The 18,099-nt window shown below is 36.2% G+C and overlaps 1 protein-coding gene across 14 annotated transcripts in view; it reads left to right on the forward strand.

Annotated features, from left to right (window-relative positions):
• The window catches only part of TCERG1 (transcription elongation regulator 1), a 58,908-nt gene that overhangs the window by 5,529 nt on the left and 35,280 nt on the right, over positions 1-18,099 (forward strand). For 5 of the 14 annotated variants that reach the window (XR_014241991.1, XM_082382645.1, XM_082382646.1 and 2 more), the window contains exons 2-10: positions 418-643; positions 2,867-3,019; positions 4,068-4,509; positions 4,820-4,939; positions 8,828-9,070; positions 13,307-13,369; positions 14,569-14,769; positions 15,496-15,608; positions 16,736-16,824. Coding sequence is in view for 13 of the 14 variants with exons in the window: in XM_082382645.1 (XP_082238771.1) it covers positions 418-643; positions 2,867-3,019; positions 4,068-4,509; positions 4,820-4,939; positions 8,828-9,070; positions 13,307-13,369; positions 14,569-14,769; positions 15,496-15,608; positions 16,736-16,824 (1,650 nt within the window). In the remaining variant the exon portion in view is untranslated. The remainder of the gene's footprint in view (positions 1-417; positions 644-2,866; positions 3,020-4,067; positions 4,510-4,819; positions 4,940-8,827; positions 9,071-13,306; positions 13,370-14,568; positions 14,770-15,495; positions 15,609-16,735; positions 16,825-18,099) is intronic. The other 9 variants (XM_082382652.1, XM_082382653.1, XM_082382648.1 and 6 more) reach the window with 3 other exon arrangements.

The raw sequence follows: 18,099 nt of genomic DNA on the forward strand, positions 1-18,099 counted from the left end.
TATACTCCCTGCTGCCCCCTTTCTAATAGAACATTCTTCATTTTGTGTTTGTCGAATAGCTCCTTACTAGATTGAGGTTATGCATTCTTGCCTGGAATAGGTAATGTTGTGTCCCTCTCAGTCACATTAGGTCAGTTTCTCTATTGCATAGGTGTTTTGTTCATCCTTCTTTGCAACTGTAAGAAACATGTGGGAAGATACTTTAAGACCATCCAAATAACCTCCCTCATCTAAATTTCCTCCTAGATTTGGTGTCCATTGATCATTCTTACTGATGCACTCTATTGCAGTGGTACAATATGACTTTCCAACTCTACTTGCTCTTAAGGGCTTTTAAAATTCGATGTAATTAGAGATTAGGAGTTACATTTTTGTTACATTGAGAAAGAAAAATTTATTCATGGCTTTCCCACACAGGATGGCTCAACAGCAGGCCTTGAGGTTCCGAGGCCCAGCTCCCCCACCAAATGCAGTGATGCGAGGCCCACCACCTCTCATGCGACCTCCTCCACCTTTTGGTATGATGCGAGGCCCTCCTCCACCACCTCGGCCCCCATTTGGACGTCCTCCTTTTGATCCTAATATGCCACCAATGCCTCCTCCAGGAGGGATTCCTCCACCTATGGGCCCTCCACACCTCCAGGTAAAGAATATAGAGGTAGCTCTTTCTTTGTTGGCATTAGTGTCAATATTATATATGAGTTTTGCCTTTAAAACCTGCGTTCTTGGTTTTTTAGGAAAATGGGAACTAAAGAGAACATCCTTATATTAATGTGTTGCTCTAAAAGCACTGGTAACAATAATTAGTATGGAAATTCAGACTGGAAATGTATATGGTGATAGAAAAATGTATGTGTTAAGTTAGGATTGAATAAGGTAGTTCTAACCTGCCTTCGTCTCTGAGAATTGTCTTTAGTAATCCATCTTCTTTATGGGAAATGAAGTTTGAAATCTTATGTATAGAGTAGGGGAAATTTGTTTTCAGTGATACATATTGCAAGTAAATTTAAATATATATGTATGTATATTCCTGAGCAGTTCTCCCCAGAAATGATGCCTAGTATAGAATCTAGAAAGTGACAACAAACACATTTTTTAAGCACAATATTTGGATTTTTTTCCTTCCCCAGAAAAAAAAGTACGGTTATCTTACAATTTTAGAAATAGAATTGTTGTGGGATTTCTTTAAATAAAAACTTTTCTGGTGTTTTAACCTGAGGCATATATCCCTCTTAAGTGTAAATAGACCCAGTTATTGTCTGAAATGAGGTTATGAAGGTATCAACTCTCAAAAATACCTACTTTTGAGATTATATTCTTTTTGACTGAGTATGTTTCTGCGTTTTCTTAGTTTATTCAGCCTGTACCATTCTGAAACGAAATAAATACAGTAGTATCATCTCCCTTCTGTTAGCTTGGATAATCAAGAATGAACTTACTAAAAATAGAAAGAGATAATGAGCTACTGTTTAAGTGATGTTAACTCTGTTTCAATAGGGTTATATTTATGGAAGAAACACCAGGTTTTAATACTTTGCTTAGTAATTTTGTTGCCTTCCTAGTAATGAGCAGCCCCCCCTTCCCCCACCCCCCTTAAACAAATTGTTAAATGGTTTTATGTTTTCTTCAGGATTAGAATAGGAAGTAACTTTTTGACCTGCTGACTGTGGTATAGCTTGTTACATGTGAATTTATTCTAATTTGTGCCTTTAATAGTTAAAGTCCTTGCAGAATATTATAAAATGTAATGGATTAATGTAACCCTCTAATGGAAGTATATCAGATGTTATAATGGGATACTTTCTAATGTTGTGATGCTTTTCTTGGTCTTGATGGATGATTGTGTGGTTTTATAGTAAATCCAAGTGATTTCCAGCTCCTGGTGCATGAGATATATTTGAGGTGGATATTTTATAGAACATGGGCCTGTGTGCTGATGCTTGAAAGACAGCGAGCTGAATCCAGAAAAACTGGAGTATGGAAAAGAAAACATTTTTAGGAAAATGAAATACAGTTGCACATTATTAGCATAATGTCAATTCCATTATCCAGATTAAGATGCTTTGGATAATTGAATTCTAATGTTACCTGTAGATTATAGAGGAAATCTTTTAATCCCTGTTCAAAATCTGTTTTCAAAATGGCTGACCTCTTTTCTGCTTTAGTGAGTAAGATATAGTGGTTACAGTTAAATTGTTTGGTTCAAGATCTTGGCTTGGGTCAGCAGTCGTCGAAGGAATTATCAGAGATAGTGTTGAATCAGTAATGAATGGTTCCAGGAGTTGTTTTTTTTTTTTTTTAACTATAATATATACCATTTAAATTCTCGTTTTCCCGAAAAGTAAAAGGGATAATTTTTTTTATTGTATCTTTTAAACTTACTGATGTTAACATCTTTGGTGAGCTACATTATTATTATTTGAAAAATAGGAAATGATGACTATTTTCCTAGCTAATATTCTTTTTTTTCTTGTAGGAAAAGAGAACAAAAGGTTAGGTATATCTGGTTTTTCCTTTTTAGTTATTGCTATGTTATTTGTAAATAAGAACCAGTTTTTTTCTTTTGAAAGTAATCTAATGCCCAATGTATGAAATAGGCAGTTAAGGTATAAAGAACAAAGCAAAACTCACCCATAATGCTATAACCCAGAGATGACTATTGTTAGTATTTTGATGTACTTCTTTCTAGTCTGTTTAGTAATCATTTTTATTACAGAGAAACTTCTCTTACACAACCTAGATAAATGTATCTGAATTGACTATAAAACTAGTTTCTCTTACAGTGCTTTACTTTTGGGTAGAATTTAGTAATAATTTGAAGGAAAAAAGATAAACACAAGTGACATTACTTCTTATGAATTAACAGAGACCACCTTTCATGCCTCCACCCATGGGAACCATGCCTCCTCCACCGGGTATGATGTTTCCACCAGGAATGCCTCCTGTGACTGCTCCTGGTACTCCAGCACTGCCTCCTACTGAGGAGATATGGGTTGAAAATAAAACTCCAGATGGGAAGGTAAATTATAAAATGTATTTAGGTTGTTAACTTCTTAGTAACAGAAGAGTAAAACAGGAGTTCTGGCAGATTGAGATCAGTGACTGTATCTTTGCCAATTAAGAATGAGCCTTGGGTAAGCCAGGGTGGGGCAGGACTCCTGGAAAGGCTCACTGGATTGGACTTATGCACAGACATAAGGTGGCCTGGAGCACTTACATAGGTTTGCCTATGATTCTGGAAGCCTGTATTTTAAATATGTGCTTTGGGTCCCCAAAACAGCCCTCAGGTTTAGTGTTTGCTAGGAGAACTCACAGGACTCAGCATGTAGTTGTATTTGCAGCTAAGACTAATTACAGAGAAAAGATACAAAGCAAAACCAGCAAAGAGAAAGAGGTGCATGGGCTGCAGTCTGGAGCAACCAAGCACAAGCCTTCTGGAGTCCTTTCAGTGGAATCATATAGAATGTGTTTAATTCCTGCGACATGGCATTGTGAACACACAGGTGAAGTGTTGTTTGCTGGGAAAGCTCTCCTGAGCTGAGGAGTCGAGGGTTTTCATTGGGGACTGGTCCCATATCTGGCACCATCTGCCCGGCACATACCAAATTCCAGACTCCCAGAAGGAAGGCATGTATTCAGCATAAACTGCATTGTTTGCATAAACAGTTTAAACATAATGAGCCATTCTTATCGGTTAGGGAATGATGGGAACCCTCCTGAAATCTAAGTTTCCAGATGCCAGCCAAGGACCAACATTGTGGGCAGGGCTTTCTAAGGATAGCAGTCTCAGGCCCGCTATGTTAACTTTGTGCACAAAATATAACCTTGGTTCTCCTTTTTTGGTGTGTGTTAAAAATATAGTGTGCTCATTATAGAAAACTGGGGGGAAGGAAAAAAGGAGTGAAAAATTACCTTTAGTCTCATCATATACAAACAGCCAACTTTGATGTACTTTCTGTTTTCTAAGGTTTTTTTTTAATACTGTTTAAGACAAAATATAGTGTATTATTGTTTATAAATGATAGTTGGCAGATTCTTTGATACTGATGATTTTGCTTTCTCTGCAGGTTTATTATTACAATGCTCGGACACGTGAATCTGCATGGACCAAGCCAGACGGAGTTAAGGTTATTCAGCAGTCAGAACTGACACCTATGCTTGCAGCCCAGGCCCAGGTTCAGGCCCAAGCCCAGGCCCAGGCCCAGGCCCAGGCACAGGCACAGGCACAGGCACAAGCTCAAGCTCAAGCTCAAGCTCAAGCTCAAGCGCAGGCCCAGGCACAAGCGCAAGCGCAGGCGCAGGCACAGGCTCAGGCCCAGGCCCAGGCCCAGGCCCAGGCCCAGGCCCAGGTGCAGGCGCAGGCGCAAGTGCAAGCACAAGCAGTGGGAGCTTCCACCCCTACAACCAGTAGCCCAGCACCTGCGGTATCCACTTCAACGTCATCATCAACCCCATCCTCTACCACTTCTACCACAACAACTGCCTCTTCAGTTTCGCAGACAGTATCAAGTGAGTACTAGTCAGCATGTGTTTTCATTTAGGGGCTAGAGAAATGGACAAGTGGGAATGCATTCCAAAATGATCCTAGTGTTTTAGGTATTATCCTTGATGTTATTTAAAATATGTTTTTGACATTAAGACTTCTGGCTAAAAAGAACAGAAATTTACATTAGTAGAAGAAATTATTTGCTCAGTTGAAATTCATGAAGCTAAACTGGGGAAGTATAGAGTTAGCTATTCAACTTGGCCAACAGTAATGCTGGGTGATGTGGGGTTTGCAGAATAAGTGTAAGTCTTGGCCCCTGCCCCTATCTTGCAGAGTTTCCAGTTTTTCTAATTGAGGAGGCAAGAATAATGCATGTGAAACAATTAGAGAATAGCGTGCAAAGTTATGCAGCGAAAATAGAAGATATAAGAATTCAAGAAAACGGAGAGACAAGTGAGTGGACTACATGGGTATTGAGGTTTATCATAAAGGATGTGTGATAGGATTTGAATAGGTTCAAAGTTTCGGAGAGGTGTTTCAGGTAGTGGGAAACGTAGATCAGGAAATGAGGATAAATATAGTTTATGAATTGTTAGGTGGGAGGATTTATATTGGTTAATATATTGAATAAGAGACCAGGTTATGAAGAGTTTTAAGAACCAGGCAAATGGGTGAGGCAGGCAGGCACTAGGCGGTCTATATGAATGCAGTATTCTGGAAGATTTTTATGGCACTCGTTTTTTGGGTAGTGTTGAAATCAGGAAAACTTAGGAACTTTTCAGTAATCTTGTTTAGAGGTAGATGGGTCCCAGAATGGGATGCAGGCAGATGAAATGTGGAGTTGTGTTAGAAGCAGTTCGAAAGGTAAGAGAATTTTCAGGTATGAAGACACAGAGGCCCGAAGGTTACATCTTTTTTATAAAGATGAGAGACAATTAATAGATTTCAGGGATGAGGAGAGAAGAATATTAATTTGCTTAAAAGATTGTCATTAATATTTATGCTACTAGTTCTGGGTTTTATTTTGTTTTTGTTTTTGTTTTTTGATATAAGTATGCTGCTACTTTTTCTACAGGCTGAGATTGAGCCCCCAAATATTTAAATAATTTTATTGATTTGATTATTTATTATGATACTGGCATGAAGATACATAGTTATCCCTACAAGGCGATTATAATTTAGATTATTTTGCTACCTGGACAATGGGTGAGAATTAAAAAAAAAAAAGCTGTCTCTCTTCCCTCCCCCAGTAGCTTCAGGGACTAGGGAATTATTAGTGTATATTACCTTGTAAGAAATACGTACATGAGAGAAATTTAGTCATACTACTAAATTTAAATTCAAATTTGATTTTATTTTATTGACGTGAGTAGTAACCGAAGAAGTAAGGTACATGTGATACGGAGACAGTTTTTTTAAAGGCCCTATTTGATATTTTTTAGAGGGCTTGGGAGAAAATGTACTTAATAGGAAGATGTAAATAATGCTTTATAGGATTCTTGTAGCTAAGTTGAATTCTGAAAATACAGATTAACAGTGATACTAGCTAGTTGGTTGAGGATCTTTGCCTTTTTATAGGCAAATGCTTCTAAAACCTGTGGGGCAAGGCAGAAAACAGTCAGTTTTTATGGGGTACTTGTGGTGGTGATGGGAAAAGGAGATTAATTAAAAGCAGTGTGGTTCTACGTGGAGGCTCTGTGTTGCTTCTGTTTTGTTCCCTGCCTCTTCGGAAGGAAAAATAGTAGTACTTTGTTTTAAGGGAGGTGGGTAGCCAAAAACTTTTAACTGTTCTCTTTGTATTCCATTTCCATATCGGAGTGGTCTATCAGTAGGCCCATAGGTATCTTGTCATTACCAACCGTTCTATTCAGAATTCCTGTTTTTCATTTTTTGTACTACCCTTCAGTGATAGGGAGGCCTTTATTCTAAGAACAGAATAGCAAAATCTTGTTCTTTTTACTGCGTTTAAACATCAATTTTGATGTTGTCTTTCTGAGTATTCCTGATAGCTGTTTTTATTTCGCTTGATTCAGTGTCAAGAAGTGTTATCAGTCTTAATGTTTCTCCATCTGTTAGAGGTAGTCACTTGTCTTTTTTAGTTAAGATCTGAGGCTGGATTAGTAGTATATTTTGAGGTCTAGTGTTACACTAGTCATTTTAGCAAATGGAGTTAGTAGGAATTTACCTACTATAAAGTCCTAGCTACCATTCTCCCAGCCTCCCAGGTAGTTCTTTTGTTGCCTTTGTCCCTTTTCTCTCATGACGCATGGCAACTAATCAGATTCAGAAAATCCTGTGTCAGCAAGAGGAATAGGTTGAGTGCATACTTTTTGCCATCTCCATTTGGTGTTCCTTTCCCCCTGAAATTTGATGCCTTTGTAACTCATTTTATTTTCCTGACTCAGTACTTTGTATTGTGAGTTTAGCAAATATTACTAAATACTATTACCATGATTTTTTAAAAAATGTAATTCTGTGAACTGCAGTGTAAACCTGTGGGTAAATTGAACTAAAAATTAAGGAATTTATATTTTAACCTCAGTTGAGCATAAACTCATTTTATCCTGTGCAAGTTTGTGAAAAATGCTGATGAAATCCTCCTCAGGGAAGTTGGGAAGAATAACTTGATATATTTTCAGCCACTGCAGTAGATTACAAATGCTAAATGGTATATGTATGGGACTGGGCAAATGTTGCATGTAATTTGTATTTTTCATACTGTTATAAAATTATATTAATATGATACTGTACCCTAAGGCTAGGTCTATGCTAGACCACCAATTCATTCCTGGGCCCCTGAAGATACTTGTTTGGCCCTGCTGTCTATTTAGCCAAGGTGAGTCCCTCATTAACAAGTATGAAATTGCTGACATCTTCCCAGCCTAAGTGAGTTTTTCATTGTTAGGAGCTGAAGGAAAGACAGTGAGAAATTTTTTCAGTTGGATTATTGGGTGGTTTGCATTAAACAGTGTGCTTTTCCTTAGAATAAAATTGGCATAAAGATTGGGAAAGCACTGTTTTACTTAATTTGATAAATTCATTCTTATTCCAATATAGGTAAAGTTTGGCATTTTTCTTTATATCAAGATAAAGTATTAGTTACCAATGAATTATGAAAATGAATTTTGTTTTGGAACTGGATGGGTTGTGAATAAATAACAAAAAATGTTTTGTAATATTTGAGAACTGAAACTTAAAAAAAAGGAAATACGAATTTTAAATATTTCGGGGGTCACAAAGTGTGATGACTAGGGATGAGATGTTTTATTTTTGATATTTAAAAATAACATATTAGCAGAACCAAATTATCCTGAATTTCACATTTTGCTGGTCTCTCACACTGGAAACCTGAGGGGTTTTTTTTCTTTTTTTACCTTTTTCTTTTGAAATAATTATAGACAAACCCAAGTCGTTTTTGACTCCATTTGTTCATATCCAGTCAGTCATTAGTTATTGCATACCTTTTTCTCTCTGTTCTTCCTTGCTTGGACAACTCCAGATATGTTGAAATTGATTTTCCCACCTCTGTTCTTCCTTTTCTTCCTATGCATCCGCCAGGTTAATTCATCAAATGAACAGTGATTGTTACTCTTCCATAAAGAAACCTTCATTCTACCTCCCCCACATCCCTTTTACATTCATGAAGTCACATAAATAACACGTGAATGCATTCTTATAAAAAAAAAATCAAACTCTAACGAAGCATGTGTAGTAAAAAGTAAAAGGTGTACACAGATACGTTTTGGTGTTCATTCTTTTAGATCATTTCTCTACGTTTACATAAGTTCTTCCCTTTCCCTACCCAATCAAGTGCAGACTCCTTAGTCATCTGTTCAAGGTCTCCCACTTTATGCCTCTGGCCTGCCTTTCCAGCTGTAACTCACTGGTTCTGTTGGTATGCCTAGTGTTTTACTAGTTGACTGCTTGTCTTCTGTTTTCTAAACAATACCTTGTTGTCCCCTACTCTTTGCTTTTACTCACTTTTCTCACCACTTGCTTATTTTCTCCTTTCACTTTGTCATTTTCCTTGTTGAAATCCTAATCTTTCAAGGCCTATCACCACAGTATAAAATTTTCTGTACCGTCTCACAGTAAGAAATGGTCTTTGGATCTTGAGTTACACTCCTATACATTTATCCCATTTCACTTTGTGTTTTAGTTATTGTTTATGTTTCATTTAACTATTTTCAAGCTTCTTGAAGACAGAGACCTTGTTATAAATTCCTTGCAGTGCATGGAATGGGCCCTAAATACTTACATACTGAATGAGTGAATGATGAATGAATATAGTAAAATGGTTTAAGAAGGAGTGATACATATTTCTGTTTTATCTTTTATCAGCACCCACAACACAAGATCAGACCCCAAGTTCTGCTGTTTCAGTTGCCACGCCTACAGTTAGTGTTTCAACTCCTGCTCCTACAGCCACACCTGTGCAAACCGTTCCTCAGCCGCACCCCCAGGCGTTACCTCCTGCTGTTCCTCATTCAGTACCTCAGCCAGCAGCAGCAATACCTGCTTTTCCACCCGTAATGGTACCTCCATTTCGTGTTCCCCTTCCTGGCATGCCAATTCCACTTCCAGGTAAACCAGTAGATTATAATAGTTTTTCCAGCTATGTTTTCATATTGTCAGTTAGTTTGTTCTCATGTGTCTGTTGCATTTGAAATTTGCCTTGAATCTCACTTGTTTGAAACATTTTTGAAAGATTCATGGCTAACTGCAATATTTTTCTCTTCAGTTTTGGTAAATGTCCTTTTCTGTTGTTGTTGTTTACATGTCTTAAAATTAGAGCCACATTTAAAGCAACACTCATTTTGGATAATGGCCCCAATGAATTGAAAATGATCATCTTTTTGTGTAAATATGTTCTAAATGCAATATTTTAAGAGATTGAGTGTATGAAGTTGAGAAATCACAGGTCACAAGAAGTAACACAAGTTAAGTGATTTCTGTATCATACATTGGCCTAAGCACTTTACATGGAACAATTCGTTTAATTTTCACAACCATCTTATGAGGTAGATACACACACAGGTTAAGTTACTTGCCCGTGGTCACGTAGCTAATAAGTGATGGTGTTGGGGTTTGAGTCTGGGCACTCCAGATCCAAAAATCATGCTCATAATAATTACGTTTTACTGAAAAGAAAATGTGAGTCACTTAACTTTAAAAAAATCATCTAAAACAAAGCATAAGTTTCCCTTGTAACAATTGTGAAGTAGAACAGGCACCATTTTAACATTTAAATAATTATGGTGAGTTCATGTGTTTTATTTTTTTAGGGGAAATCATTTCAACTAGAGAAGGAATTAAAAGATTGTGGAGTAGAATTTTTCCCATAGGGATTAAACAGTGGTAGTGTTTGGCATCGTAATTTGAGTGTGTTTGCTGTTGTCAAACATACTTACTCCTTAATCCATGGTCCGTTCTCCTAGAATTACAGTTGAAAATGTTGACGCCTTAGAGACGTCAAGCTCACAAGGCTAGTTTGCAGCAAAGATGAATAGAACCTAGGCCTCTTATCTCCTAATTTCACACTCCTTCCACTATGATTGCTGCTTTATTGTACTAGTTTTTGTGTAAGAATAGGGTTGTGATACAGCTATTTCTTAGATTTGCACACATTTTAATTATCACATTGTCTATTTCCTCGTAACTACTTCGAAAAGAACACTTTCCTATATTACACCTTAGCAAGAAAGAAACCAAAAATTTAAGAATTAGTGGGTTTTTTGGAAAACCTTTTTACATATTGTCGATATAGTGTTAGGTAATTAAATGACCAGTATGTGATGTTTAAGAAACCGAAATCATTTAAAAGTAAGAAGAAAATAAAAAATGTTTTCTCTAATACTAGGGATTACCCTTTTTCAAAATTAAATTTAAGATTAAGCAACTGATACTTTCCTCTTTGGATATACTCTTTGTAGAAAATTAAGTGATGAATGGATAAAAGCTTGACATTTGTCATAACCTCTTGCAATCTTGGTCTGCTTTAGGGTCAGGGACAGTGTTAAGACCAGATCCTGGATTCTGAGTGATCATAAGGAGCTGAGGTTGTTAATTCTGTAGAGAGAAGATTGAGAGGTAGCATAATAACATATATGAGGTATTGGAAAGGCTGTTGTCTAAAAGGACTTTGGTTTTGCTTTAGAGGTTCTTAATAGGACCAGTGGGTGAAAGAGTAGCAAAATTTATGTCTGTAGAAAGTGGAATTTTGTCACAGTAAAATCCCTTCAGTTATAGCTGTCTTTGGATGTCTTGGTCTTCTCTGGTCCTCACCCCACCGTTAAATTTTAGAACAGATGGTAACCGTTTGTGTTACCAGATGAGGTAGTACCTATGAAGTTTGGCAGTAAAAGGCATTTAATAAATGGCAGCCACTAATGATATTTTGTAGGTCAGTTGGAAGAGAACCTGAGTTAGATAATCTGTAAAATTTTATGCAAGATACCAGAGATTCTTTGGAGAGGGAACTAATGTTTTATAGAAAGTAATATTTGTTTTATATAGTGAGGCATCTTAGATATTAGAATTCGTTCATTTTCTCATTTCCCCTTTTAATTCAGTCATCTAAGGTACTTTAGTAAAAAAATGAATGGAAAAGAAGACCTGTTTTTCTCCTCCCCAAATCTTTGGTTTTATGTATAATGCCATCTATCTCTGTTTTTCCTTTTTTATATCAATTCAACAGTAAGGTAAACAGGAGGAATTTGGATGTAATTTATCTTGGAGCCTTATATTCTATTTGAAATAGCAATGTATGGTGCTAATGAGGATGATTAAAGAAGGGATAGTCAAACAAGATGAAGAAAAGGAGTGGAAGAGTTAGGTAAAATATAGGAGTAAGAGGTGGAGTTGGGGATAGTGAATTGGATTAGGATTACAGGATTTCTACTTCTTAGTCTGTAAAATCTTATTTGGAATTTTAAGAAGCTTATGGTCAGTGACATCAGGATTATCCAGAATTCTAAATGGAATTTTCTAATTTCCTGGTAGAATATAATTTGAGGGTAGAGTTGTAGGAAAATTGAACAAATGCTCCTTTTTAAAGAATGTTAAAAATTTAGATGTTTGGTTATTTTGTGAGTCTTCATGATATGCATATAGTCACCCTTAGAAAACCTTAAGTTGGTCTTTTTAACATGAGAAGAAACAGACATGTCCTTTTATTATGGCCTATAATGTTGATAGTCAAATACAAGAGTTCTGTGTTGGCGCAGCTGATATTTAACAATGGCAATTAGGCCTAAACATGAATATATTTGACTTTCTTCTGTTTAAGTTATATAGTTGAAATTACTTATTAGGGGATGGTTTTGGAGAACAGTCTTTGAGAGTAAAGTTCATATAGTCTAAGAATTGAATTTCTAGTGCTGACTTAGTAGGCTCAGTGATCCTGCAGATAGCAGTATTTATACTAATTTAAACCTAATATATGCTGTAACTTCCTTAATCAAACGAATTTTTCCATTGCTTTCTTTAAACATTATGGAAAATAAAACTATACATATAACTTTACTCAGCATACTTTTTTGATCCAGTGCGTTTGTTTTAGTTTCATTGTTAATAGAAAGTTTAGCTTTAATATTTTTACTTAAAATAGTAATTAAGAAATTAAGGCACTTTTCAAAAATTGGCAGTATTTTGTGTGTGTGTGCGCGTGAACATAGGTATGTTATTTACAAATGCAAGGGTTTAATTTAATTTTTGTCTCTGAATTAGGAAAAATTTATTTTTATGTACTTTAGTGGGGAAAAGAATTTATTACTTTTAATTTTTATCAGTACCAAAATAGGTTTAGTTTTTTTTTTAGCCAAAACAAATAGAAAATAAAATTTAACTTCCCAACCCTTTGCCTTCAGCCTTTTCCTTTAAAAGTTTTAAAACATTCACTCTTAATTTTGATTTTCCTCAATTAATCAGTCTTAGTTTTCCAGCTTTTCCTTTCATTCCCTTTTTATCACCATTGTAATGCATCATGATGAGTCTTCATTCTTCTAAGAACTGTACGTAATTTCCATGCTTTAATACAAGTGCTACTCCTTTAGCTGGCTTAAACGATTGAGGTTTCTAAAGTAATCAGCCCATGTAGTCATAAATGATACTAAAGGGGCTGTCTTCTTCTTAATTTGTTAGCCTGCCCCCACAGTGTTCCAAGCCCATGGCATTCCATACAGCAGGCACTACACATGGATATTTTGTCATTAGTTGAATGCTACCCTCCTCTTCATCTTTGCCCTTTTATTTGAAGTATTATGTGCAGTGGTATATTTGGATCTGTCTCATACTTTATTTTCTTCCTTTTCCTCCCGCCCCTCTTTGTCCTATCTTACTCTTCTTCTACTTCTGCATGGTTATGCTCCATGCCTCTGCTTTTGCATGTAGTTCCCACTTAGCAGCAGCACAGAGAAAGTGTCTTGTTAGTGTCATGCTGCGTCTGCCTTTCACTGGTGTCTTAAGCAGCATGGGTTTGATGTCCTGTGGGAAAATGTCCCACATGAAAACATGAAAACTTGTTATGCATATGTAATGAAGGGGCTTTCCTTTGTTGAATTTAAACTCTTGAGACTCCTTCAGATATTATCAGCTGGTTTGATAAAAAGGTAATTGATGCTATAATTTAGAATTAGTTATCATTGGATTTGGCACCACTTCCCACAAAATGTCAAACAAAAAGAAATTCTACTCCATCCTTGGTCTTTTTCATTGGAAATAACATTCTAAATTGTAGTGGTAAATTATTTCCCTGAATCCCAGTGGTAGCCGACATACAATGGCAGCTTTCCAACGTATGCTTGCTTATCCATTTTACAGGTGTAGCAATGATGCAAATAGTCAGCTGCCCGTATGTAAAGACAGTCGCTACCACCAAGACCGGTAATTTTTAAAACCATCTTAGTTTGTTTTGTCTGTAAGTTGGCATGGTAGTGAATGTTGTTGTTTATCCTTTTATTTATTTATTTTGCCCAAGTGAGTGGATTTTTTTATATTTTTCTTTTTAATGAGCAGTATAAATGCAGTTGTCATATTTGGCCAACACTTAATTTTCCCAATTGCCTGTAGTATTAGCTTCGTTGGTTCACAAAAGCAAATAAGGTCAAATCACTTTATATCTTAATTTTTGTAATAAGTGTAAACAACTTCATTCTCATATTCATAACATTTAATTTTATTTTTTGATGTGTTTTTAAGTTAAATATAAAAAAATCATTTCCATGTGTAAAGTGATGTGATTATGCTTGCATGCTAGTGAGTATATGTGTGTGAATATTTGTGTGTATAGTATAAATTTGCATTTTAAAGTTACTGAAGTTAATTACCTGAAACTTAAATTCTAATATAGGATTTGAGGGTTTTTTTTTTCAATTTTGATTCACATTTTTGATTATTTTATTTATAATACCAGCTTGTTTAGCTGTCTGGTGAAAAATATAAATCTTGGCTTATCTTTTAAAAAAAAAAAAAAGAAACATTGCTCTCTTTCCGGAAAAGAATAAACTGTCAAAGAGTTTACAGGCATATCTCACTTAATCACTTAGTATATTAAAGTTGATTTGATAATAAACTCAGTCATTTACTTTATTTTTACTTATTTATTTTTTCAGTCATTTACTTTAAAGTAGAATTCATATCCTTTTTAGGTACCTTAGAACAAGAAAACAATTTTGCCTCAGGAAATATGCTTAGTAAATGTGCTTGTTGCCTTGATTTCATTAGAATTTGAGGAAATTCTTTATAAAAATATATTTCTATTAATAAGTAGAGAATATACCATTATTTTTATAATTTATTATGTTATAATTTATTAAGATTTCACTTATAGTTGTGACCCAAATTTCTGACTGTTCTTAAGGTACTTCTTGGGTTCAATTTCTGAACCTAATTGAATTTAGGCATTAGAAGTAAGCCAGGGATATAGATTTAAGTAATTAAATCATAATTTATATGATTTTTTTTGTTTCAACTGGCTCATTCATTATTAATGTTTAATAGAAAGATTTAGCTCATATCTTAAAGCTTTATTTTGTATCACAATTTGATACTTGGATCTAATTTTTTTATTATTCTTCTTCTAGGTGTATTGCCAGGAATGGCCCCTCCTATTGTACCCATGATACACCCCCAGGTTGCTATTGCAGCTTCACCTGCTACCTTAGCTGGAGCAACAGCAGTTTCTGAGTGGACTGAATATAAAACAGCAGATGGGAAGACATATTATTATAATAATAGAACATTAGAATCAACCTGGGAAAAACCCCAAGAGCTAAAGGAAAAAGGTATAGTTTTAATGACGTGGTGGGACATAGTATAAATAGAAATGCTATTTGAAATTCTGAGTTAATTCCTTTTTTAAAACGTTTGAGGGATTTTCTAGTTACATAGTGTTGGATTATTTATTTCCTCTGAATTGATAAATATGTATTTATTTAAAAAGCCAGTTCTTCTACTTACGTGTTTGTCCATCACTTTATCATCTGGAGAAGTTAAATTATATGTACACACTAATATATATATTTTACTCTTGTCAGGAATTGCATAATTATTCTACTGAATAATTATCGTTATCATTATTGAGATTGATAGTAATGATCAGGAAGGAATGTGTTTATTGTATGTGTTCTGAAGAAAAACTTTAGGCTGTTGGAATCTTGGGGGAAGAGGACTCATAATTTTCTATTTCACAAGTCCCTGTTTCTGTTTTTTAGTATGTTATCCCTTTCAGCAGAATGAATGATTGCTACAAATGATATGTGAATGACCTGAAAGACTTTATGTCCCTCTGAAATCCTAGTAGTTCTTTTCTGCTGACAGTTTCCTAATTGGTATAGCAAGGTATTTGAAGTTGAACATTACATTAGATTCAAATCAATGATATTACAAGGAAGAACATTTTATTTTTGTGGTTAATAACTAGAAATGGAATATCTTAACTGCTTAGTCTCTGAAAGTTCATCAGAAGTTACATCAGAACCACTGTGTGATGTTATCTCAATTTTTAATAGAAAAATTAGAGGAGAAGATTAAAGAGCCAATTAAAGAACCTTCTGAAGAACCTCTGCCAATGGAGACGGAGGAGGAGGATCCTAAAGAAGAGCCAATAAAGGAGATAAAAGAGGTAAAGGGCCATTACCTGTTTCCCTGGGAGCCGGCATTGATTGTTGGGTGCAGTTTACTTGTAACTGAAAATCCATTTGCTGTAGTTTCATTTTTATTTTTTATAAATGTATTTTATTTTTGGCTGTGTTGGGTCTTCGTTGCTGTGCGCGGGCTTTCTCTAGTTGCAGCGAGCGGCGGCTACTCTTTGTTGCAGTGCGTGGGCTTCTCATTGCGGTGGCTTCTGTTGTTGCAGAGCACGGGCCCTAGGCGCGTGGGCTTCAGTAGTTGCGGCATGCGGGATCAGTAGTTGTGGCTCGCGGGCTCTAGAGCGCAGGCTCAGTAGTTGTGGCGCACGGGCTTAGTTGCTCTGCGGCATGTGAGACCTTCCCGGACCAGGGCTCGAACCCGAGTCCCCTGCAGTGGCAGGCGGATTCTTAACCACTGTGCCACCAGGGAAACCCATTTGCTGTAGTTTTAGATAATTGCTGTAAATCTGACCTGAAATTTTAGGGTTCTTTGAAATTTCTAATTCAGTTTTTCCTTTGAAAGTTTCATTAAATTACTTCTTATACTAAACCAAGACCCCCCTAGAAAGAAAGGACCTTGGACCAGAGCTGATGTCCCCTCCTGACTTACAGACTGGTACATGTTATAATTAGAAGTACAACTTCATATTGGGGAATGATCGTTGCATTTTATTTGTCCTCTCGTGGCATGGAATAATCTCTCTACAGCACTAAAAGAGCTCTGCTTTTTGGAAGCTTTTTTTATTCAATGAGGGACCAATGGTAGTCTTGTCTTATCAGTAAGGAATTTAGCAGAAAAAAGAAACGACCTTAAATGAAGAGGTCTCCTCTAATCTTCTATACCCTTTTCCTTCTTTCTACTCTTAAACAGATGGTTAGTGAGTCTGTAAGATAGGACCTGCTGCTGATGGGGTCTACTGTTATGCAATTCGGCTCTGTCTAGGGGGCAAGGATTTAGAACTTATTTAGAAATTCTGACTCTGAGTCTCTCCTCTGTATGCTAGCAACAGACCTTATGTTGGTTGTACTTTAAGGTATTTGCAATCTTCCTTATATTTGTGGGATATTCAGGTATAGTTTTGTGATATTAATTTAATGGGAGTAATATCATTTCCCATAGGAGCCCAAAGAAGAAGAGATGACTGAAGAAGAAAAGGCTGCCCAGAAGGCAAAACCAGTGGCTACTACTCCTATTCCTGGTACTCCATGGTATGTACTTGCCTTAAGCTGTTTGACTGATCGATCGCCATGCTTGATGATTATTATCCAATAGGAAGAAAAAGTACTTTAAAAAAGCATGTGTCAAATACCTGTTTGTTTATTTATTATTTATTTTGGTTGCATTGGGTCTTCTTTGCTGTGCATGGGCTTTCTCTCTAGTTGTGGTGAGCGGGGGCCACTCTTCGCTGCGGTGCGCGGGCCTCTCATTGCGGTGGCTTCTCTTGTTGCTGAGCACAGGCTCTAGGCGTGCGGGCTTCAGTAGTTGTGGCACGTGGGCTCAGCAGTTGTGGCTTGCGGACTCTAGAGCGCAGGCTCAGTAGTTGTGACGCATGGGCTTTGTTGCTCTGCGGCATGTGGGATCTTCCCGGACCAGGGCTCGAACCCGTGCCCCTTGCATTGGCAGGCGGATTCTTAACCACTGAGCCACCAGGGAAGTCCTCAAATACCTGTTTTTATCTACTGAATATTTTTTGGTTCTTGTTCATTGTATTTTGGGTGCTCAAAATTCAACTGCTGCAGTGTCTTCCTCCCTTCATGGAACTCGCCATTAATATTTATTGTTTAAAATTATAGATTTGAACCACTAAGATTCTGAATCTACTTTTTTATTGTTTAAAATGTTTTAAAATTGCTTTTGTGTATATATTCTCATATGTGATTATGTTTATAGAACTTTGTAAAATTATGTCTTTTTATCTTAGCATTGAATAGTCTATTTTTTCTTTCCTTCTTATGTTTGGTTTTCCCTTTTCTTCCTCTCCCCACATCAGGGCTTTCTCTCCTGTTCCTTTTCTAACTTATTTAATCCGTGTACAGTCTACACATGGCAATGAGTTGGCTTGTTTCTTAAGTCTTATAATCTACAGATTCCCCTCCAACTTGTTTTCCTTGCTTTTTCCTCCTTGCTTTTATATTGAAAAAATAAATGTGTTTGTTCTATAGAGTCCCACAGTCTGGATTTTATTATTGCATTCTCATGGTGCTCTTTAATAGAATCCTCCATTCCTGAATTTCCTGCAAGTTAGCAGGCAGTTACAGAGATGTGATCGGATTCATGTTTGATCTTTATCTCATACATTTCCTATTTCAGACCTAGATTCAACTATTTTCCAAGGAGCCCTGGTTTCTTTTTGTGAGAAGGGGCATTTATAGGCCATGTGGGATCTAGGGATAGTTGTTACTACTGAATTAGTCATTATTTTTAGACCTCTTTGGTAGACAGAGGTGGAAGATACATACATTTAAAGATACATCTTAAGTTCA

Source organism: Balaenoptera borealis (genome assembly GCF_965194805.1).
Source record: "Balaenoptera borealis genome assembly, chromosome: 2".
Classification (NCBI taxonomy): Eukaryota; Metazoa; Chordata; class Mammalia; order Artiodactyla; family Balaenopteridae; genus Balaenoptera; species Balaenoptera borealis.